The sequence below is a fragment of the Podarcis cretensis genome, assembly GCF_951804945.1.
Source record: "Podarcis cretensis genome assembly, chromosome: 6".
In the NCBI taxonomy this organism is placed as follows: domain Eukaryota; kingdom Metazoa; phylum Chordata; class Lepidosauria; order Squamata; family Lacertidae; genus Podarcis; species Podarcis cretensis.
The window spans coordinates 65,575,142-65,598,055 of NC_137175.1; the positions used below are offsets into that span (position 1 = coordinate 65,575,142).

Consider the following 22,914-nt stretch of genomic DNA (forward strand, 5'->3'; position numbering starts at 1 on the left):
CTGTTTTGCCTTTACTAACGGAGGAGAGGGTAATAATTCCCACCTCAATTTCCCTAGCACAGATTGATGTTGGTGCCTCTTCCACCTTAATGAACCCTGTATGGGGAAAACACAGAGACCAGCAACAAACGTGGGTCTCCAGATGTTGTTGGATTATAATTCCCATCATCCCTAGCAAGTAGGACCAGTGGCCAAGGATGATGGGAACTGTAGTCCAAAAACGGCTGGAGACCCAAATTTGGGAAAACCTGTTCTAGGACTTCCAAAGTGTTGAAGCCTTTATATTTATGCAGTACTTGTGCCCTTTTTAGATTATACATCATGGGTTCTTTAGAACATCCCCCCGCGCCCGGGGAAATGTGAAAGCTGCTCTTATATACAAACACACACATCTAGCCACTCTCATACACACAGGTACACATCACACTATCTATTTACACACCTGCATCCACAACAGGTCTGGACATAAACTAGTCTCTAACCCACACGACAATAGACTATTAGATTTTCCCCCCTTGAAGTGTACAATTTCATAGAATGTTTATGTTATGAGGATGGGGTGTGAGAATGAATTGGCCTGATCAAGCTGGCTGCAGTCTAATAAGTATCTCAGCAATAGGGATAAAGCTTTAAGGGAATACATACTATGTTTCCCTTTGCTATGTGAAACATTTCCCCTTCCCCACTCCTCAGAAATCTCATCCCAATATCTAAGTAACAAAATGCATATACTGCTTATTCAAAGAAAATAGCTTTGAATAAAGCCTTCTGGTTTAGAGATGACAGCCCTTTTGTGCTATATAGCAAAACAAAGAAAAAAATTATGTGTGAGTGAGCAAGCAAGCACGTGTGTAGTTTTAATTTTCCCCTCCCTCTCCCCATAAACTCCAGATCACTTCTACAACACTCCTGATACAATGCAGATGCAGCTCTGAAAATGAATACCCATCAGAAATGTATTTTGGAAAACATTTTTACAGCCTTACAACCTGTACCTAGCAACAAACAGCTGCCCTTTGGGCCAGAAGGATCCCCAAATAAGAACAGTGAAGTTATGAAAGCTGGCTATTGATTTCAATGCCGCATTAATTTGTTCTAGATCAGATTTTTAAATACTAGGTTTACTTAATATTTAGTATGTATTTCTTGTATCTTATGTGGTGTTTAACTGCCATGGTCTCTGGCTAAGGTGACTTGTTCAATTGCTCATTAACTATTTTAGCACCCAAACCTTTCTACAATAGGATAGTTGTTTGTGTTCTTTTATTTTCAGTTCTATTAACCAACTGAACAGTAAGTGCTTGAGAAGAGCATGCTGTGAATTTTCTTATAGCACAGGGGGTAATTATAGTGATATTGCAGCATGTAATAAACTACACTTTCCAAAAACCACTAAGTAATTTTTTTTAAAGTCTTAACAATAGAAGGCAAGCATTTCTAAATGATAACACCATGCAGCATAGGTTAAGAACTCTGTTATTGCTGGTGGTTACTATGATGCAATCTCTTACAGACCTCTTTCAGTTTTGGAAGATGAGCTTTGCTGAAAGTTAGCTAGTTAATCCACTGTAGAGGCACAGGAGGCAAGCCAAGGAGTGTAAATAACACATCTCTCTGATCTTAACCAACTACCAAATACTCAGAATAGACCCACATGAATGCAAAATGGAACTAACTTGCAGAATATTCAATATTTTTGAAATTATTCAGACAGGTGCACACTTCATCTTTGATTGACATGCTTTATTTACATATGTCTACAGAATTATATCGTCATAGAACAAACCAGTACATTTTAATCCAAGCCAAATGAAACCCATAATTTTCCCAGTCATCTCTAACCTATAATTTGCTGAGTTTAAGAACTTGTTAGGTACAATACTTCAGAATACAAAGCACAAGAATAACTAAATTAACATGTAGCATCTAGCAAATCTGATTTTCACACTTTTAGACAGACTTTCAAGAAGTCAGAGGCACAGTTACAAAGACTATTTGTTCTTGTGCAACCTAAGCTATGCTTAGCAAAAAGGAAGAGAGAAAAGAAAAAGAAAAGATACCTAAGAGAAAGCAACACAGGATTACAGGGCATTTTTTTTCCTGCAAAATTTATCCAAAATATTTCTACAGCAAAACCATTTTACTTTGTCTTTGATCAGTCCAAAAAAATTAAGATGTTCATAAAATAAAAATAAAATAAAGACAAGTTCTGCTCCATTTGTTGTTGTGCAGTTTGCTTTAAAATGCAGATGATCCAATATACAAGTAAGATATACAGCTTCTTTCCTAGAACCACTAAGCTTCCTTAACATACTTACCTTGGGATCTCACCGAAGACACATTTCTCCCAAGCAAACGGAGCTTAAGAATGGTCAGTATTTAACAAATATTTGCTAGTAAAACAAATTTAATGAAGCATTTTAAGCCATAAATTTACAGTCATCCAAAAAGATATGCGATGATTTGTGATTTGTTTAAGTAAGCATTTATACTTTAGAAGAGTCACAGTGTTTTCTGGGAGAGTTATAAATATATAGTTTTCTAGTGTAAATTGAATTTTACTGACTTAGAAGAAACTGATTTTGTTATTACATTTCTACACATTTGGAAAACATTTCACAAAATCTGAGCGCTTTGGATCTTAGTACAGGGCACAACTGTTTTGCATGGGGACTGAGTTCCTGACCCCTGCTTGCATCAGCGGAGTGTGTGTAAGCCCGTTACGTCCCTGCCCCACACCCTTTCCTGGCCACTTCCTGGTTGCAGCACCTACACGTTTGTACTTTGTGCGCAAAAAGGCCATTGCCTGTACTTAATTGTATCTTAATATACACTAGCGGCCCAATTTCTAGCATGAACCAAAGATTCCATGCATGTGATGGAGGGTGGAGGGGGAGATGGCACACCAGCGTCCAGTTCTGGTACTAAAATTGAATGACTCAAGAGAGTACTTCAGGAACAGCTTTTTGGGGAAGGGACACAGAGAGAGATGCCTGAAAAGCTCCAGTAGGAAGGAAAATTACACATTCCTTTAGATGCTGTGCATATATTTTTTGTGCTGCAGCAAAAACAGAGCTATTGATTAGCCAGGATGTGGCTGCCAGAAACTTAGGAAGTTACATGCCACCAGAAAGTACTCACAGATGCAGCATCAGGGCAAAATTGTAACCAAGTTTTGTTTCTGGCTGCCTATCTAAGAAGCAACACAAGGTAGCTTACATGTCTACTTTGATCCTGTCTACTGAAAGAGTAATTGTTTTCTAGTTTGATTTATTTTCACTTAGAAAGCACAACACTTGCTTATGGAAGGCAGTTCTCTCTCTGAAGTATCTCTTGATTTGCATCTGAAGATCTACTACAGTTGCTTTTGTGATCCTTGCAGGAATAGCTGGTGGTGGGGAAGGAGAGGCCGGGACTAGTTTAGAAACCAGAGTGCATATCAACATCAAATGAACTGTCCCCTTGGTAGTTTTGTGACTAGCAAACGTGAAGGCTAAATGACAGATCAGAATGGCAGCATAACATAGAAAGTTCTTCAACAAAATTAGTCTTAGAACTGGGAAGCAACAAACCAGTCAAATCAAGAAGGGGCAGGCACTTAGAAAAAAAAAGTCATGCTACTCACCTTTCTGGAGGCAATTTATGGCTTAAAATATTTCATTACATTTTGTTTCATGAATTAAAATAGCTGCAGTTTTCCATTAAACATGCATCTCTACTAGCAGGATTTAGCACTTCTGACCAAGTAAGACACCAACTTCTTAAAAATGTCTCATGCAGTGGACTATTTTCGTGTGTGTTTGAGTTTTAATATATTATTTCTTTTTAGAACTTGTACGGGATCCAGAATGAGAAGATCCAGATGATGACCTTCGGTGTCTGCAAGATAAAAGATGGAAGAAAGCATGCAAACAAGTAAGTTTGAATTGCAGTGATTTTCATTGGGGAGGGGGAATTGGGAAGGAGAAAGAAAATGGGGAATATATGAACTGGGAACGCAATTATTTGGACTTCATCTCTGTATCATAACTGCATTCCACAGTTTGCATCAATATAGAACTTTTAGGTAATAATACCTTCATTTGTAATCTAGAAAAAAATCTAAGAGTGCTTCAGGACTTTAAAAACATTTTTCCCCCTAATTTATTGGTGAGAAGTAGATATATGAAAAAAAATAACTAAAAGGTTTGACCATCTTTTAAAAGAAATGGCATCAGCTGGGATAAATGGAATCTACAAAAATGAAAACAGCTATCTTCAAACACACAATACTTAAACATACTGTTCCTTTTCTAGCCCTTCCACAGTTAACATTTAAAGAACCATTCTTATTCTACAGAAACCCAAACCTTTCAGGTGACAGTGATTTCGTTCGCCTTTTTTTGCGATCACCAGATGAAGATCTAGATCGGCTTCTCTTTCTGCTTCTCTCAGGGGAAGATGATGAGCGAGAGCTTGAGTAAGATCTTTTTCTTGGGGTTGAAGAACCCCTGACGGATCTGGAGCTGGATCTTTATTAAGAAATAAATCAGACTTAATCCTAGCATAAATAACGAGGTTGCAACAATCTACTACATATATATCCAATCTAGAACACACGCTGCAAATGTAAAATGAAATTATATTAGGACATAAATACTTACTGCTGTGCCAATAAGAATTCTGCCTTAAGAGCTTCTCAATATGGGATTGTGGGCAAATTACTCACAGACTGACCAGAACTGATCATATAATGATCAAGACCAATGCAGAAGCAATTATTCAGCTTTATGCAATTGCTGCTTCTCAGCAACAGCAAACAATTTAAGTCTAAAGTGAGAGATGAACATTTTCACATTCCCTACATTAAGAAAAAGGCTGAGGCATTAGTTTAGACATTTTACATAACTGTATGCATTTCATAGACCTTTGAAAACAAGTATAGTCACTAGGAAGACTGTACGGCCACAATAATCTTATATACATACAGAAGTCGCATTGCATAGGCACATGCGACTGCACACTGCATTGGCTCTCACACATTGTATTTCATTTACTTTATAAAGCGTAGCTTCACAGAAAATATAACAAGGTAGTATACAACATAAAGCACAGTACTCAACAGTAAAACTATCAGTAAGAAAGGACTGGCAGAAGGCTGTTACAAGGGTCTGAAAGAAAGCAGGGATGACTCCTGATGTACTTTTATTTGGAGGGAACTCCACAGGATACACGGCCTATCACATTCAAGGTTCAGTTCCTGGTAAAGGTCAATTGAACCTCGGGGGCGTGGAGAACCACCAAAAGCGCCCCATCAGACTATTTCAGTGATCAAGGTGGAGCAGAAGGAATTCAAAGTATTTTGAACTCAAGTTGTGAATGAACACAAAAACCTTAAACCTGTCTGGTAGTAAATAGCCAACCGGTACAGCTCTCACAGTAAAAGACTAACATTTGCTCCTGTGAACAATTTGGCTGCTACATTCTGTATACCTTAAGCCAATGCTCTTCCTCTGTCATAGGGTACAACCCTTTATCTTTCCCTCTAGTGCATATTGACACACACAAAATATCAGGGCAGTCTGAGGGAGACTGGTGCACATATTCAATATTCCCAACTGGATTTCCCACTCTGCTTTGGGCAAGTTTTGTGAGGTCCATAACTACATAGACCCCTCTCCCTTTGTGCTGTCTATGAAAGAGAGAAATTGGGCTCTGTTGATTGAGATTTCTCAGAAAAGAGGACTGGTATGTTTTTAAAGCCTTTTACATCAGTGAAGTATATTTATGATACAACAATTTTTATAACAAGTTCATTACTATTATTATTGTTATTGCATTGAACAAAAATTATATGTCAGAACAAAATATTCAAAATAAAACAGTAATTTTTGGTGATCTTTTCGCCTCTCTCTCTCTCTCTGACAAGCAGAGAGGTTGCTACCTCATTCACCTTGATTTCGACCCACGAGATCTAGAACGTTCTCTGGAAGTGGAATGAGATCTTGACCTTGAGCTGGAAGAGCTTCTTGACCTGAAACAACATGAAGGATTTTAATTTTTTTGTGAATAAAAATATAAGAATCAAATGGAAATCTACTCTTCCATGTAATTTGTATTGGAAGTGAAAGTAATTTTTATTTCCTTCACAGCATTTAATAAGTGGTTGGTCAGGATCCAAAAAGCTGCTTTGAGCCAACAGAAGCAGAATGTGCTAAGCTGGTTGAACAGATTTTTGCTTTGAATACCTAACTTCCATACAATGTCATAAGCTGGTTTTTAAACATTTTACAGTTTTAAAAGCAGTTTGCCACTTAGTAAAAAGGGAGTGTCATTAAAGAAATACAAGCCTAAGGCCCTCATGGGCTTTCAGGGTTTTTTGGATCCTGATCAATAAAAGATAAAATATTAAGTTACCTTAAAATGTTAATAATATCATCTGTTATTAACCTCAGTTTATAAGCTGCATATACAAAAAATTCTAAAATTTTACTTTTAAACATTAAAAGTTAGTAAGAAATATTTGGCTCAAAATTGAAAACCAGATATTGTAAATAATGTAAAGAAGCCAACTTCCAATGTTATAATTGTGTCAAAAAATAAACGCTAGGATGCTCTGAAGGCAAGAGTTAAAGATTTGTTCTAATAGACCAGTGAACATTCTACAATTATTTTTCAAACAACTGTTTTCAGGAAGGGGCAGTTCAAGAAGCCTGGCATGTATCTATAAGCCAAACATGGAGGCACAGTAGATTCCACAATTCCCAAATTAAGAAGTGTTCCCGTAGCACTGTTCCATATTAATGAAGAAGTTTGTCTCAAAATTTTAATTCCACTTGGGAAACATTTTTTATTGCCTGCCAGGAGTTTATTCTCAAATAACATAACCACTAGGAAACACATTTGACATTAAAATTGCATTTGCGGCTTAACTAGCACCCAAAAGGCATATGAGTGTCAATAACTTCAAAATTTATGTACCAAACTACATTTCTCCAAAGTTTCAACCAGCAAACTGACAAATTAAATATTTTTATTTATTCGATGTTCTGCAATAATTATGTAGAATTATCTTCTCTCAATAGTATTATTCTATATACAGGACAGTGGCTACATAAGGTGATCTCCAACACAGAGAATACAGAATGCTGGGGGAAAATAACCATTGTTAACTGGATTATCCAGGCTGTAAGTCACCAAAGAATGGTTGTATTTGCCAGGGTTCATAGAGCATTTCCTGCAACTGATACACCATGGAAATGTAGCATATAAGAGTATTTCTGATGAAGCAAAAAACTGGTATCAAATATTTGGTGCCATCACAAACCTAACCAGCAAGAGTGACAGAGAAAGCCTGTTTGTTTAGAGATATAAAATTAAAATTATAAGCTACAGTTTACTTGGTCAGTAAGAAAATGTTCACTTACACTGTCTATTACACTAACACGTACCCTGACATTTATAGTATGCACCTGCAGTTTTCTCAGTTTAAGCACAGACTACCTGTGCAGGCTAGCTATGTAAGATTTATTAGCTTATCTCAAACCGTGAAAAATAAAAAGTAAAAAAAATCAATCACAAAAGAGATGTAAATAAAGAAAGTTAGATACTGACATTTTGTCTGGCGTTACCCTTGACCTGTACCCGTTTACCTGGACCTAGACCTTGAGCTTGAGTGGGAGGATGAGCGAGATGAAGATCGTGAACGAGAAGATCGAGACTTGGAACGGCTGCGCCTAGTTGTAGATTTCTTCTTGGTGGAATCTTCCTCCTCGCTAGCATCAAGATTATATTTTGAGAGATCTGCATCTTCTTCATCTTCATCCTGAAAAAAACCCCAACAAGTTATTTTTGTTAGAAACAAAGCATTCGGAAAACTATTTCATTTATACGGTATATGTATCTTTGTCCTGCCTCAAAACAATTTAACACGGTGCAGTTAAACAACTTGCAGCATACTTACCTTTATTTATAAAATAAAATAAACTTCAGCCTGAGTCCAGGGAAACCTGGATGGAATCCTTACTCGGCCATGAAACAGACCAGCTACGGCTGCCATATGTCCGGGAAAACCTTGACACATCCGGGAATCGGACTTGGAAAATGGCAACAATGTTTGGCGGTCAGGGTTGCGGCCACTTTTGGGTGACAAGCCGTGTGTGGAAAGAAACTGCAGCGGCAGTTTTGCCTGCTTCCCTGCCAGGCACACCTGAGGTGTCTCCTCCGGGCAATGAGAGCGACGGCAGCAGGGTGGCAGATCACACTGTACAGAAGTGCAAGTCGTAGTGCAGGATACCGAAGCAGTCGGGCCCTTCTACGCCCATTGTCCTGTACCCGGGAGACATCAAGACCACCCCTGTCAAGCCACCCCATGGAGGTAGCGACGGCCCCGCCCCGCTGCTGCCGCCCATCCCCACCAGCCTGGGCTTCAGTGACTTCACGGTCTACCCGTGGCGCTGGGGGGAGAGCGCACACAATGTCACTTTCAGCCTTCCACCTGCCACATGCAGCCACTCCACAACGGCAGCAGAAGAACAGGGGGCTGCAGTGGCATCTGAAGAGCCACAGGGCACTTGGGTAGAGAGGACGGCGATGTGTAAACAGATTCACGTATGCTAAAACAAAAAAAGGCTAAACAACTCTCATCTGGATTTTCACTTTTGGAAATATGGCAACTCGAAGACCATGTGGCCTCTGAAACCTAACTTAGGTCACAGAGGTGTGAAGATGAAGTGGAATAACTGAATGTGTATTGCTCCTAGTTCATTTGAGGATGAAAAATGTGGTTAAAAAATGGAAACATACAAATTTCTCTTGAGGGAAAAATTAATTTTCTAAGAACAAGCATTTCTCATATATTCATCTGTATTTGCCCGTTGTCAAAACTGGATATTTCAGCTGGCTACTGTGCATGCATGCACACACATTTGTGCATATGTGACACATGCATAACCCTAAGGAGCTGTCTTTACTAATTCAATACGAGGGGGTCACATCTGGCACTGCTTCCTTTTCCTGTAGCATACATTATCCTATGCCAATTTGGCATACAGGTTAGTACCTGGTTATGTGAAGAACTGCCGCCTCCTGTAGGAACCTGCTTCTAAATTATAGCCAACTTGCCTGAGATGTTGAGAAAGGCAGTCTAAGAACTGGTAGAGCTTGCCACTGCTCACACCAAGAGCAAGTGCAGGTATCATCTCAATGGTAGTCAGCCTTTCATGTAACCATTTTCTTTCATACTCCTGCAGTTGTGAAATGTGGCGGTTGCCATAGGGGACTTGAATAACATGTGTATGAGTGCAATCTATGTGTTATTGTTACAGCTAACTTACAACTAATGGTTATTGCTTTGCTGACTTCTGTAACCATTATGGTTGCATACATGTTAATGGCACAATATGTTGTTTTTTAATGTTTAAAAAACTGTAGGGTCAGGTAGACCCCATACACTGTTCTCATAGATTTACAGTCATACCTCGGGTTACGGACTGCTGAAACCCAAAAGTACCGGAACGGGTTACTTCCAGGTTTCGGCGGTCGCGCATGCACAGAAACGCTAAATTGCGTTTTGCGCATGCACAGAAGCGCCGAATTGCAACCCGCACGTGCGCAGATGCGCCGCTGCGGGTTGCGAACGTGCATCCCGCATGGATCACATTCGCAACCCGAGCGCCCACTGTATATACTTTACCTTGTGGGGTACTGTTGATCCCAATGAGTTCATTGCAACTATACAGAGAAGGAACCTTCTCGATAAAGGCAGTACTTTTAAAATTTGCACATGTTGTCATACTTAACACCTCCCCAATATATTTATTTTTATAGCTGTCTTGGAATATAGCCAACTCCAAAACTGGATTCAGTATTTTCTTCTTTTTTTATGGAGGGGCAAGGAAAACCGTGCCTTGTTTGTTGTTTGCCAGTGAACACAGGGAGAAGGCACCAAGAGAATGGATGAATTCCCAAATTGCTAGTTCACTCACATTAGCCATCTAAGAGTTCTGAACAGCAGTCAAATCAAGGTTTAGCTGTGTGAATTTTGCCAATAAGGCAACAAGACAGAAGAATGGTTTTACCTCATCCAACTTATACTTCGACAGATCTCCATCCTCATCCTCCTCTTCTTCTCCTTCTCCTTCAGATTCCTTATCTTCAACTTCCTTTAGGATAGATGCAGGACCAACAGGCTTCCCTCTGTATTTTTTCTTTTTGCGACCAAACTGCAAGAGGTCGCATTGTATTCATAAGAGAGTGTACTGTTGTTCAATGCATGCATGATCATACATAAGCACATTGCAGCAACCCAGAAGCAGCCAGAAAAGGAGGCGGAGCGGGCTTACACGCACCCCAAAAACACGCAGGTGCCAGGAACACAACCCCCAGGCAAATCAGGGGTTGCCTGTACAACCCACATCTACTTTTAAGTACTTGGACGAAGCTTACTGCTATATACATAACTTGTGCACATTTAAGTTGCACTCATTTGGCTTTATGCGCTTGGCAATTTTTAAGAGGAAAATTATAAAGGGGACAGGTGCCTGGGAAAAAAGGCTTTGGCAATCCCACCTGCCATTGAACCCATGTGTTTTGACTATGCACGGTTTTGGCTTTATGCACTCCTCGATCGGTTGCCTGTACTCAGTCTTGACAATTACATACACATTCACCAGGTACATACTGCCTACCTCATCATATTCCCCATCTGACTCTTCACGTTCTATGTATTCAACATTCTCTCTTTCATTAAAGCCCCCTCCATATCCTGCAAAAAGAAGTTTCAGAAATGTCAAAAAGCAAACATAAGGACACAGAAGAATATACATTGTTTCTTTCTACAACAGAGAGTAGAGAGGTCACTTAGTCTCAGTGCCAATTTTTCCAAGCTTGTCTAATACCACTCAGTGTTAAGTTGTGATCAGTGTAATTGCTGCTGCTGCCTCTACCAGTAAGTACATGTCACTTCTAGCCAAAGTCAACTGGATCAGAGAGTTGCATATGCACATGCTCTACTCAGTACATAGTGATGGTTGCTTCCCACATGCTGAGCACTCCCAAGAACTGAGAAATGCTTGAGCAAAACTGACTAGGTGGTGGAGAGAGGATTTTTCCATGAAGCACAGGACCATGAAGACAGCGTCTCCACCCCCATCGTTCTGCCCGGACACTGAGGTCCAGCGCTGAGGGCCTTCTGGCGGTTCCCTCATTGCGAGAAGCAAAGCTACAGGGAACCAGGCAGAGGGCCTTCTCGGTAGTGGCGCCTGCCCTGTAGAACGCCCTCCCATCAGATGTCAAAGCGATAAATATTACCTGACATTCAGAAGACATCTTAAGGCAGCCCTGTTCAGGGAAGTTTTTAATCTGTGATATTTTAGTGTATTTTTGGTTTTTATGGAAGCCGCCCAGAGTGGCTGGTGAAACCCAGCCAGATGGGCGGGGTACAAATAATAAATTAATTATTATTATTATTATTATTATTATTATTAATCTGCTTTCTTCCTGCACTTGGAATTTGGAGACCCCCTTCCACAGCTGCTTTGTCCATCTCTGTGGCAGTCATTTCAGACACCCATTTCCTTTGAAGTTAGGAAGAAGTTTCCTCCTCTCTCGCACCTCTCAATTTGAGGCAGTATTCAAAGCTCAAGCACTTACATTCTGCAGAGTGCTTGCACCTTCCTACTCCACATGGTCTGCAAGAGGCAAGGATACAAAGGTAGAGAGGAGCGGTAACTCTCATACTGAGCACTCCTTAGTGCTGAGAGGTGGCAGAGGAAGGGCATGTGCTAAGCATTGATGGAGCTGGGAAGAGGGGATTGACAAAACACGCAGATCAATGTAGCGGTGGTATTTGCTATGTATGGCAGAGGGAGAAAGGCCTTTTGTTGTGTGTGTGCACATTAAGGTAACTTGTTGACAAGCGTTATAATGTAGCATACAGAACCAAACCAGCTTAACACAAAGATCTCAAGGGTCTAGTTATTAGCAACACAAGGGGGCTGAGAACAAGGCCAAGTCTCTTCACCTATGTTCTCTCAACATGTGAAGTAAGATGTTTGGAAATCTCAGTAACTCTTGAAGAAGTTATGGGGTCTCTTATTTCACCATTATGGTCTACCATAATGGTTTTGGTGCCCTTTCAGCAGATTTTCATTTTCTTTCCAGGACACACCCAAATCTCTCAGAAACTTAACTTCAAATTGCCACAACCCCAGAGAAAATTGCTAAAGCAGAAGCAAAATTAAGCAATGTGTGGAATGCTTTTGGTTCCAAGCCAACAGTTCCCAAAGTTCAACATTGCTTTATCACAAAAGCTGCTCACAAAGGAGGAGGGAACATGGTTGCATGTGCCTTATCTCTAAAAACATTATTTTAGATAATTTGAAACAAATACCTGTCCTTTCCTCAAGTTTGGCATATTTTGGAGTGTTGCACATATTGCATTCTGATCTCCTGGCCCAGTTAACGTTGCCACATCTTTGGGAAGAAAAACATATGATTGACAGTTTAAATACCGGAACTACATTGGTTCAAAAATTAAGAAATTAAACTAGTCAATACCTCAAATTTTAAAACCCATTTTTGAGACCTACAGGAGTCATTTTATTACTTCCAAAATACTTTAAGGACCAAACGGGCTTTCTCCCAGGGAGACATATGTCAGACAACATGAGGAACATTATAGACATTTTGGAGTTGTTAGAAGTCGACATTAACAGGAAGGCTGTTCTGATTTTCGTGGATGCGGAGAAAGCCTTTGACAATATTTGTTGGAGTTTTATGAAGAAGAATCTCCAAGGGATGGGGGTAGGCCAAGGTTTTGAAAACGGTATAGGTGCAATATATTCGAAACAAAAAGCTAAGTTAATTGTAAACAATGTGGTAACGGAAGAAATATTCATAGAAAAAGGTACACGGCAGGGATGCCCAATATCCCCTTTGCTTTTTATATCAGTCCTGGAGGTTTTGTTAAACATGATTAGAAAGGACCAGTTGGTTAAAGGAATTCAGGTCGGAGTTAGACACTACAAACTAAGAGCATTTGCAGATGATCTAGTATTGACCCTGCAACAGCCAGACACTAGTACTAAAAGAGTATTAGAATTAATTGAAATATTTGGTCGAGTAGCAGGTTTTAAATTGAACAAACAAAAAACGAAAGTGTTGGAAAAAAATTTAACAATGGAGGAAAGAGAGAGATTTCAGAATGAAACAGGTTTGGAAATAATGAAAAAAGTGAAATACCTGGGGATAAACTTAACATCTAAGAATGTGAATTTATTTAAGGATAATTATGAAAAATGTTGGTTAGAAGTAAAGAAAGATCTAGAAATATGGTCAAGGTTGAAACTTTCCTTGTTAGGCCGAATTGCTACTATTAAGATGAATGTATTGCATAGAATGCTATTTTTATTTCAGACGTTGCAGATTTTGGACAAGATGGACTGTTTCAAGAAGTGGCAGAAAGACATATCAAAATTTGTCTGGCAGGGCAAAAAGCCCAGAATAAAATTTAAGATTTTAACTGATGCAAAAGACAGAGGGGGGTTTGCCCTGCCGGACTTAAGACTTTATTATGAATCGGCAGCTTTTTGCTGGTTGAAACACTGGCTACTTCTTGAGAACACAGACATTTTGGATCTGGAAGGTTATGATAATAGCTTTGGTTGGCATGCATACTTATGGTATGACAAGGCAAAGGTGTATAAAGGCTTCAAAAACCATATTGTAAGGAAAGCATTGTATAATGTTTGGATTCGATATAAAGATTTGTTGGAAAGTAAAACTCCCAGGTGGGTGTCACCAATGGAAGCTAAGGAAGTGAAAAAGCTTAATATGGACTCTAAATGGCCAAAATATTGTGAAATTTTAGAATATGATGGTGAAAGGGTTAAACTTCAGAGTTACGAGAAATTAAAGCCCAAAGTTCGAGATTGGTTGCACTATCATCAGATAAATGAGACATTTAAACAGGACAGGAAAATAGGATTTCAGAAAGAGAGGTCAAAACTAGAAACAGAATTGTTAGAACCCAATACTAAGAACTTATCAAGAATGTATAATTTGCTGTTGAAATGGAACACACAGGATGAGACGGTGAAATCAGCTATGATTAAATGGGCACAAGACATCGGTCATGATATTATGTTTGCTGACTGGGAACAGTTATGGACTACCGGTATTAAATTTACTGCATGTAATGCTTTAAAAGAAAACATAATGAAAATGATCTATCGGTGGTACATGACCCCAGTCAAGCTTGCAAAAATCTATCATTTGCCAAATAATAAATGTTGGAAATGTAATGAGACTGAAGGTACTTTTTATCACCTTTGGTGGACCTGCCCGAAGATTAAAGCTTTCTGGGAAATGATCTATAATGAAATTAAGAAAGTCCTTAAGTGGACTTTTCCTAAGAAACCAGAGGCTTTTCTCTTGGGCATGGTTGGCCAATTGGTGTTAAAGAAGGATAGGATTTTCTTTATGTATGCTACCACAGCAGCAAGAATTCTACTGGCGAAGTATTGGAAGATGCAAGAACTACCTACTCTAGAAGAATGGCAAACAAAGATGATAGACTTTATGGGACTGGCTGAGATGACGGGCAGAATCCGTGACCAGGGGAAGGAGACAGTGGAAGAGGACTGGAAGAAATTTAAAATATACCTTAAAAACTGTTGCAAAATTGAGGAATGCTAAGATGTCAAGGGGTAAGAAACAGAGAATTACAGCTGTAACCAAAAAACTAAAGGAAATTTAATGAAAGGGAATCAGGATAAATTGACCAAAGGGTTGCTAAAGAATCATAAAACAAGGATGCAGGGATGGGGAGGTATGGGGAAGTCGAAGGAAAGAAGGGTATGAAAATACAATTTTGAAGTTATATTTGTTTAAATGTGTTGTATGTTTTTGTTTTGTGTTTTGACTTTTTGTTTTGTGCTTTGCTTTTATTACGTGTTTGAAAAATGAATAAAAATTATTAAAAAAAAACCAAAAAACAAAATACTTTAAGTATACAATAGTGAATATCACTGATATTTAAACAACTTTTAATCAAAATACAGAACTGACAACAATTATCTCCTTTTATAGCAGATAGATTGGTGAAGACTTATTTTGTGTAGTGAAAACAGTTCCAACAACATACACAACAAACCTATTCTCCTACTTGGATGACATCTGAACAAAGTACAATTAAGAAAAAGAAAGCAAAGCCCTGTAATTCGAGTCAGCAGGCAACCAAACTGATTTTTTTTTTGCGGGTCAGCAAAATGAAGTTTGGGGAAATACTCTTCTACTACATACAAATTGTAGTGCAATTATGCAGTTCCCATATGATGTCAGTGAAATAAGGGAAAGGAGAAGAGAAACAGATGCCAATCAACTAATGCCACTTAATTCAGACTAAATTACTAATACAAATAAATGTTTATAAATTCAGAAAGTTGACTTTCAATAGGCATCACATGGCTGCACTTTTATCTCAGGCTATATGAAAACCTTTAGGTCAATTTTATTTTCCAATATGAATTGCAAAAAGAGTGCTTAAGAATGAAGAGGAAATTAAAATATTTAGTGCTGTCAACTAAAGGATTTATAATTGAATTTTTAATGTTTTAATATTTTTATAATGCATGTGGTTGTAAATAATATGGCAGTAGCACAAGCATAACACTGGAATCCTATGCGCACAGTGGGACTTACTTCTGAGTAAACATACATAGGATTGGTTTGCATAAAAAGTAGGAAATACATGCGGATAATAAAGAAAAGGAAGAAAAACAGACAGCTAAAAATAGACAATTAGATATTAAAAGAGAAAAAGCACACGTTTAATAGAAATTAGAAATGAACTAGAGCTTTAGGATAAACGTACGTTTTACACTGCCAATCATTAGCACTGAATAGACCACGGCTTTTTTCAGCAAGTGTCTTCCCTATCTCAGTTCCCCCAGCTTTCATCATCTTGGCCTCTGTGGTTTTTTCTGAAAGGTTAACAAGATTCAGACAATTTATTATAAATTGGAGTTTCTGCAATAAATTTCCCTCTCAAAAGAACCATAACTTATAATTACCTCGACCACATCTGTTGCAGCTGGTTCTTCTAGCAAAGTTAACGTTTCCACACCTTCAAAAAAAGGAAACATGACTGAAGAGCCATTTTTTCTAAACATGATATTAAACAATAACTTTAAAGTTCTACCGAGTTTAATGGGATTTTCCCCCAGTTAGTATGCTTAGGATTGCAGTCTACATTTTAAAACTAAATTTCTAAACACAAATATAGAGTCAGTCTTAAGATATTCATGTTGCTTGCACCTCATTAACTTTTTGAATATTCTTCTTCCATGCAAAAGGTATGCAACACAGTATGTTAATAACTCACTAGAAACATTACAACTGTGTGACTTTATACCTAAACATTTCAGTAGTAACACCGTTACTGAAACTGAGTTTGTACTACCTCTGGCAAGATAATGGTCATCTTCTAAATAAGGCACTTGGGCAACAAGGGCTTTCAGAAGCTTTGTATATATTAAAAATGCTTTATAGCTGGCATGTTTTAGATTAGTGATAAGAAACCTGTGATGCTCAGATGTTGCTGGACTCCAGCTGCAATCAGCATCAGCCTAAACTGCCAAAGTTAAAGGATTCTAAGAGTAGTCCAGTGATTCTCAAAACACTACACTGGTGTGGCAGGAAAAGATGGCAAGTGTGGTGGAAATACAGTGGTGCCTCGCAAGACGAAATTAATCCGTTCCGTGAGGCTCTTCTTATAGCGGTTTTTTCGTCTTGCGAAGCAAGCCCATTGACAGCTTAGCGGATTAGCGCGTTTAGCGGCTTTTAGCGGATCAGCTGATAAGCGGCTTAGGACTTAGGAAAAGGGGGGAAAAAGGAAAAAAACCCCACAGGAACTCGCAAGACATTTTCGTCTTGCGGAGCAAGCCCATAGGGAAATTCGTTTTGCGAAGCGCCTCCAAAACGGAAAACCCTTTCGTCTAGCGGGGCACCACTGTATTCAAGGACAACCAAAGAACTGATTTGTTGTTGGCTTATGGACCAGGGCTGTTTTAACAAATGCTAGGCATTATACCTGAACCCAGCAAAAGCAGCTGAAAGCAAGCAAAAAGAAAAAGGTGGAGCTTGTTTCCTCACTGGTGAGGTGATCTGTAGTTTGTTGAACAAGCCATGTTTAAAACAAAACATGGCTCAGCAATGCATAAACACAGCCAATGACTCAATTTTATATGTTTTATACCAGTATATGTTAAGTGTTTAGAATTCACTGGCTTTTTAAAATACTATCTGAAACACATACAATGAGTGATAAAAATGTGTAAACAGCTGAACAATATAGTTTCCCACCAATGCCTTTTCAAGTTCTTAGCTTGCTCACTACTACATGGTATTTTAGCTAGTTCCAGCATGAGATTCGAAAATGTAATAATTTGAACTTGTTCCAACAGAGATTGGCACATTTATCTTTCATTTCTGCAGACATTATGATTGTCGTTACCCCATAACTTTCTAGTGCTGTGGCAATTTAAGGCTGCCAGGTTTCCAAGAACAATTGTCAAAAAACATCCACAGAACATCCCATGCATCCCTCATAGCAAACATAGCTGCTTTGCTTCAAAAGGCAATGCAGCACATTTCGAACAGAAAAGCGTCCACTACGAGGCAGCAACCCCGCACATTGAGCCTAAACCCCACTGAACTCAGCTGAACTTGCTTTGCCAGAATGGCAGTGCAAAAGAAAAAAGAGATGAGTAAGAAAAGATGTACAGAATTACACATTGCGTGGAGAAAATTTCAGTCTATCTCCCTCTCACAGATCCTCCAAGTGTCCCTATTTTCCAGGGACAGTCCCGGATTTCTGACTTGATCCTGGAATGTTCCACTTTTCCATAGGACATCTATTTTCAGTGGAAAAAATGTTGGAGGGGATGTCTCTATTTTCACTGCAGACCCTCCAAGTGTCCCTATTTTCCAGGGACATCCCTGATTTAGAGAAGCTGTCCCAGTTTCTGATTTGATCCCAGAATGTCCTACATTTCCTTAGGGATGTCCTATTAGCATTGGAGAAATGTTGAAGAGCATGCAGTTTTCTGACTCCTGAGCTCCCTGAAGGCAATCCTGTATAGGGAAGTGTTCTTTTTTTAAAAAAAGGTTAATGTTTCATTATGTTTTTATATATGTTCAAAGCCGCCCAGAGTGGCTAGGGCAACCCAGTCAGATGTGCGGGGTATAAATATCAAAAATGATCATTATGGAATTGGGCTGTCCCTATTTTCATGGGATAAATGTTTTATCACTTTATTCTTATAATTATTCTTAATGTTCTGTTGGGAGCTGCCCAGAGTGACTGGGGAAACCCAGCCAGATGGGCGGGGTATTAATAATAATAATAATAATAATAATAATGTTGCAGCATGTGCTCTCACTCACTACAACCCTGGCCCTTGCAATGAGGCCGAACGTTAGAAGAAAGGTGGGATACAAACTCAATAAACAAACAAATGAACGGCCGGAAACTCCCCACTCCCGGGTTTTCACCCGCAGGCAGGAATATTCTGCAGGGGGGAACGAAGCAGCTCAGGAGGAGGACCGGCGGCAACGGCAACAACAACGGGCAAAGCGAAGACGCGCGTTTCTCCATCCATCCCTCTCCCCGCCTCGCCGCTGGACAAAAGGACCATTGAAGGCGCTGAGGGAAAGCGGGCCCAGCAGCAGCAGCAGCAGCAGCCTACCTCTCCGTTCCCCAGGAAAGCGGCGTGTGTCTGAGAGAGAAAAAAGCGCGCTCCCTCCGCCCGCCGCGACACCCCGGGGGCCGAGGCCTCACTGCTACCCGCGTCCCGCCCCAGGCCTCTCCCTCGCCCGCCCGGCCTTTCTTCCTTCGCTGCCTCCTCCTCCGCTCACTTTTTGTCCGGGCAGATCCAGTCGCCGTCGCTGACGCGGAAATTCTTGGTCGACATTTCGGAAGGCAGGCTCGGCCCGGTGTCTTGTCCCGCTCCTTCCCCTCAGCTCCCCGGAATGACACGAAGCGGAGGGGGGCTGCTGCGCCACTGCCAGCAAATGGGCCTCGGGTGAGGACCCCAGGAGGGGTCCTTGCGGGGTGATGGGGTTGCCTCTGGTGCTGCCTGCTCCGCCGGGCCCGCAACTCTCACACGCTCTGACCCCCGCGTCAAGCGCTCCCTGCTCTCGCGGCTTCTCGGAGCTGCGGGACTCGCGCGGCTCGCCGGCGCACACGTCACCACTTATTCAAATCAGGATCAGGCGTTGCGGGTAGACGGCTCTGCAACTCCCGCGGCGGGAAAGAGGAGAGGTTTGCGGAGAGCGGCACCTGGCGGGGGGAGGACCGTACAGCGCTGGGAGGGCGAGATACGGGGTCGTGCAAAAAAAGGGTTGATTTGATGGACGGTGGAGGAAGGAAGAACCTGTTTTTTGGGCGGGGAAAGAATTATGGTTTGCGGGAAATAAGTTTGCCACACGGAGTTGGAGGAAAGGAAGAGCTGGAATGACTGACGGATCCCCCTAAATAGATGGACAGCTGTGGAGAGGCTGCCACGTGAGCTTCGATCGCCTAGGTTTTGTTTTCGAAATGAGACTCAGGTCTCTTATCACTGATTCCCCGCTCAGGATTATCCACCTTTTCCCAATGTACATATACCTGCATTGGTTATTATGATGTCCTATATGCAGATGGGGGTATCTTGTTCCATAGATCGGATGGAATGAACCTCCTTTGCTTTTTTTTCTTGTTGGTAGGCAAGGGAGTGGCTGGGGGAGACACATAATCTCAAAGACTCTCCCCAACTCTCTGGCGTTTCTGTTGCTGTCCTTAGGAGCCTGTGACGAATCTAAGTGAAATAGCTCCCTTTCACGGCCAGAAGACATTTTAAGTTACACGGTGACTAATAGGACCTACAACAAAACGTTGCAGTGCAGAATACTCCTGTTCACTCTTACATCTGTGCCCTTCTACACGATGCTGCACTTCAGATGTTGGGATTTTGGTCTTCCAGATGCTAAATGACAACGGCCACCACCCCTGGCCATTAAGCCATGCATGCTGGAATTTATGCCATTCTGCAGCATCTGGAGGGCCAAAGTTCCCCACTGTGCTCCATTGCAACCCTTCTTCCAGCTTGGTTTTCTATTCTTTCCATTCCACAAGAGTCACTCTATGCTTGACAATAGCAATCCAAAATTTTATGTATTTCTTCAAAGCTTGGAGTTCCTTCAGGCTTCCTTACTATTGCATACTACTAGACTTAGTCTACCCACCAACTCTTATCATTGCGTCTTGAATCACATTGCTGTAGCAATAATTGAACAGCTTAGTGTGCACACATGTGAGGGCAGGTGCCTATCATGTATAAACAAGCATCTACATAGCACGAGACAACATTGCCTTACATTCAGTCATGTATCCTGAGAAATATCCTACTGTTTTTGGCACACTGACTTCCGCTTCCTGTTGGTATGTTGTCACCGTTGGTTCATTTATTTGCTTATAACATGTTTTCGGTGTGCCAAGAGATCATTGAGTTATAATTTGCCCTGCTAAAGTGGCAGATCTTTTCTGAAACTTGGTCCTGGAAGGAAGGTGCAAAATATCACTAGTGGCGAACCACCTTTAAATGAACTCTAGACAAGAACAATAACTTAGACTTAGACTGCTCCTGGAATAACTCAAAGTACAGTGGTACCTCGGGTTACATACACTTCAGGTTACATATGCTTCAGGTTACACACCCTGCTAACCCAGAAATAGTACCTTGGCTTAAGAACTTTGCTTCAGGATGAGAACAGAAATCGTGCTCCGGCGGCGTGACAGCAGCAGGAGGCCCCATTAGCTAAAGTGGTGCTTCAGGTTAAGAACAGTTTCAGGTTAAGAACAGACCTCCGGAACGAATTAAATACTTAACCAGAGGTACCACTGTATATTGCTGACACTGCCACAGAACAAACATTGGGGAGTGTGGTCTTTCTCCTTATAGGGCATTACAGATTCTTTACATCCACCCACCCATGTTCCCTTGGCATCCATGCCAAGGCAGTATGCCAGGACAGTCAGAGGCTTGCATGCCAGAAGGAAACAGCCTGTTAAGGGATGTTTTTTCCACCTTCTCTATCTGCACTCAGTCTTTTTGAGCTCTGGCGCTCGAATCTGAGGGGTTTGTTAGGGCAGGTGCATCCAGACCTTTTATTTTTCATAACAGTGCATAGGGTGCAGACGCACCATGACAGAAAGGAAAGGAACAGCACCACAGGGTTTGTTCCACATAAGCATACTGCTGTCCTGTGTGTGGTCTCCTGCCCCATGACAGGGATGGGGAACCTGGGGCCCTCCAGAGGCCGTTGAACTCCAGTTCCCATCATCCTCAGTCAGCATGGCCTATAGTTGGGGGTTGTAGGAGTTGTAGTCCAATAGCACCTGGAGGGCCACACCCCTACTGTATGTTTTCTTTTTTTAAGCAGACCATAGGCTTGCTTCAGAAACAGCTTTTCACAAATGCTAATTAATAAAGGACATGACTTAACATCCTCTACCCAGTTTCCTGAAAACCTAGCAAAAGTTACCCATAACAGGTCACAGAACTGGAGCTGTATTTCTCAGAAAAAGTAGTCAAAGGTAATACATCAAAGTTGTATTACCGGTGCTTTACTCCTGGTCCCACATCTATGAGGAATCAGTGCAATTAATACCTAGAATATTCAGTAACACTGTAATTATTTTAGAAGTGAGAAGAGTACTTAAAATAAGGCACAGAATGCATGCACAAATCTCAGAAAGGGTGCAATTCCTCCCAGAGCTTGACCCTGACCCTGCAGACTGTGCTGACAATCCCATAAGTCACATGATTGTTTTGTCGAGCCTATGGCTGGGAGACTTCTGGGAGCAAATTGCACAGTTCTTAATCCTACGCACAACTAATTGTGTGTGTTGGCTTCCAAAACTTATGAGCAAGACTCACATTATCATGCCGTGTATTGTTCCTGATGATACAGTAGGTGGCACTTTAGCAGCACACAATTTTAATACCCAGTGGCGACGGAATATTAACTTGGAGGGTTATCTTTTATTAAAGGTGTAAAAATAAATGTTTTAAAATATAATTGTCAGGTCTATCTGGCAAAATGTAAAATCCATTGTCTCTAGGCATGAGTCATGCTGGGGCTTGAAAGGCAAAATTAGCCATAATTATGGCATTTTAGAATGCAAGTGCGATAAAATGAATCGGAAGACTGTGCTGTCTCTCTGCGTACTTTCCTCTTGATAACATATACCATTGATTTGACTCCTGCAAAGCAAAGGCTTTAAAAGGTATCTTCAAAATAGAATGGTCAAAGGAATGAGAAATAACAAGTCCCCCAACAGAGTAATAATTACATTTATACTGTCAGTTCATATTTACTTTTCCAATAAGTAAAATATTTACTCTTCAGAATTGGACCAAAACGTATCACGTATTTCTAGCTCTGAAAAGACTTAAAGCAGCGTTCTATGTTTCCTACATAAGTGCAAATGTTTAAACATTTCTTACATGCTTTTTTTGTCAAGACTGAGGTGCAAAGGCACATACAGTGGTTCTTCGGGTTAAGTACTTAATTCATTCCGGAGGTCCGTTCTTAACCTGAAACTGTTCTTAACCTGAAGCACCACTTTAGCTAATGGGGCCTCCTGCTGCTTCCGCGCTGCCAGAGCCCGATTTCTGTTCTTATCCTGAAGCAAAGTTCTTAACCTGAAGCACTATTTCTGGGTTAGCGGAGTGTGTAACCTGAAGCATATGTAAGCTGAAGCGTATGTAACCCAAGGTACCACTGTACCAATGAGATGCGGAGTGTTTCCTCAGAATGACTTTGATTTCATGAAATCTCTTTCAGTGCCAAACACTGAACCCAATATCTGCACAGTCTTTATCTGTGCTT

At 40.6% G+C, this 22,914-nt stretch overlaps 1 protein-coding gene across 1 annotated transcript; it reads right to left on the reverse strand.

Moving 5' to 3' along the window:
- Positions 1 to 1,728: 1,728 nt before the first annotated feature.
- ZRANB2 (zinc finger RANBP2-type containing 2) lies at positions 1,729 to 19,184 on the reverse strand. The gene is made up of 10 exons (XM_079982499.1): positions 18,898 to 19,184; positions 16,053 to 16,105; positions 15,854 to 15,962; positions 12,371 to 12,453; positions 10,668 to 10,744; positions 10,059 to 10,202; positions 7,632 to 7,804; positions 5,933 to 6,013; positions 4,350 to 4,511; positions 1,729 to 3,879 (listed from the first exon to the last, which is right to left on the reverse strand). The coding sequence occupies exons 1-10, from the start codon at positions 18,951 to 18,953 to the stop codon at positions 3,816 to 3,818; spliced, it is 1,002 nt and encodes a 333-aa protein (XP_079838625.1). The 5' UTR covers positions 18,954 to 19,184; the 3' UTR covers positions 1,729 to 3,815.
- Between the last annotated feature and the right edge of the window lie 3,730 nt (positions 19,185 to 22,914).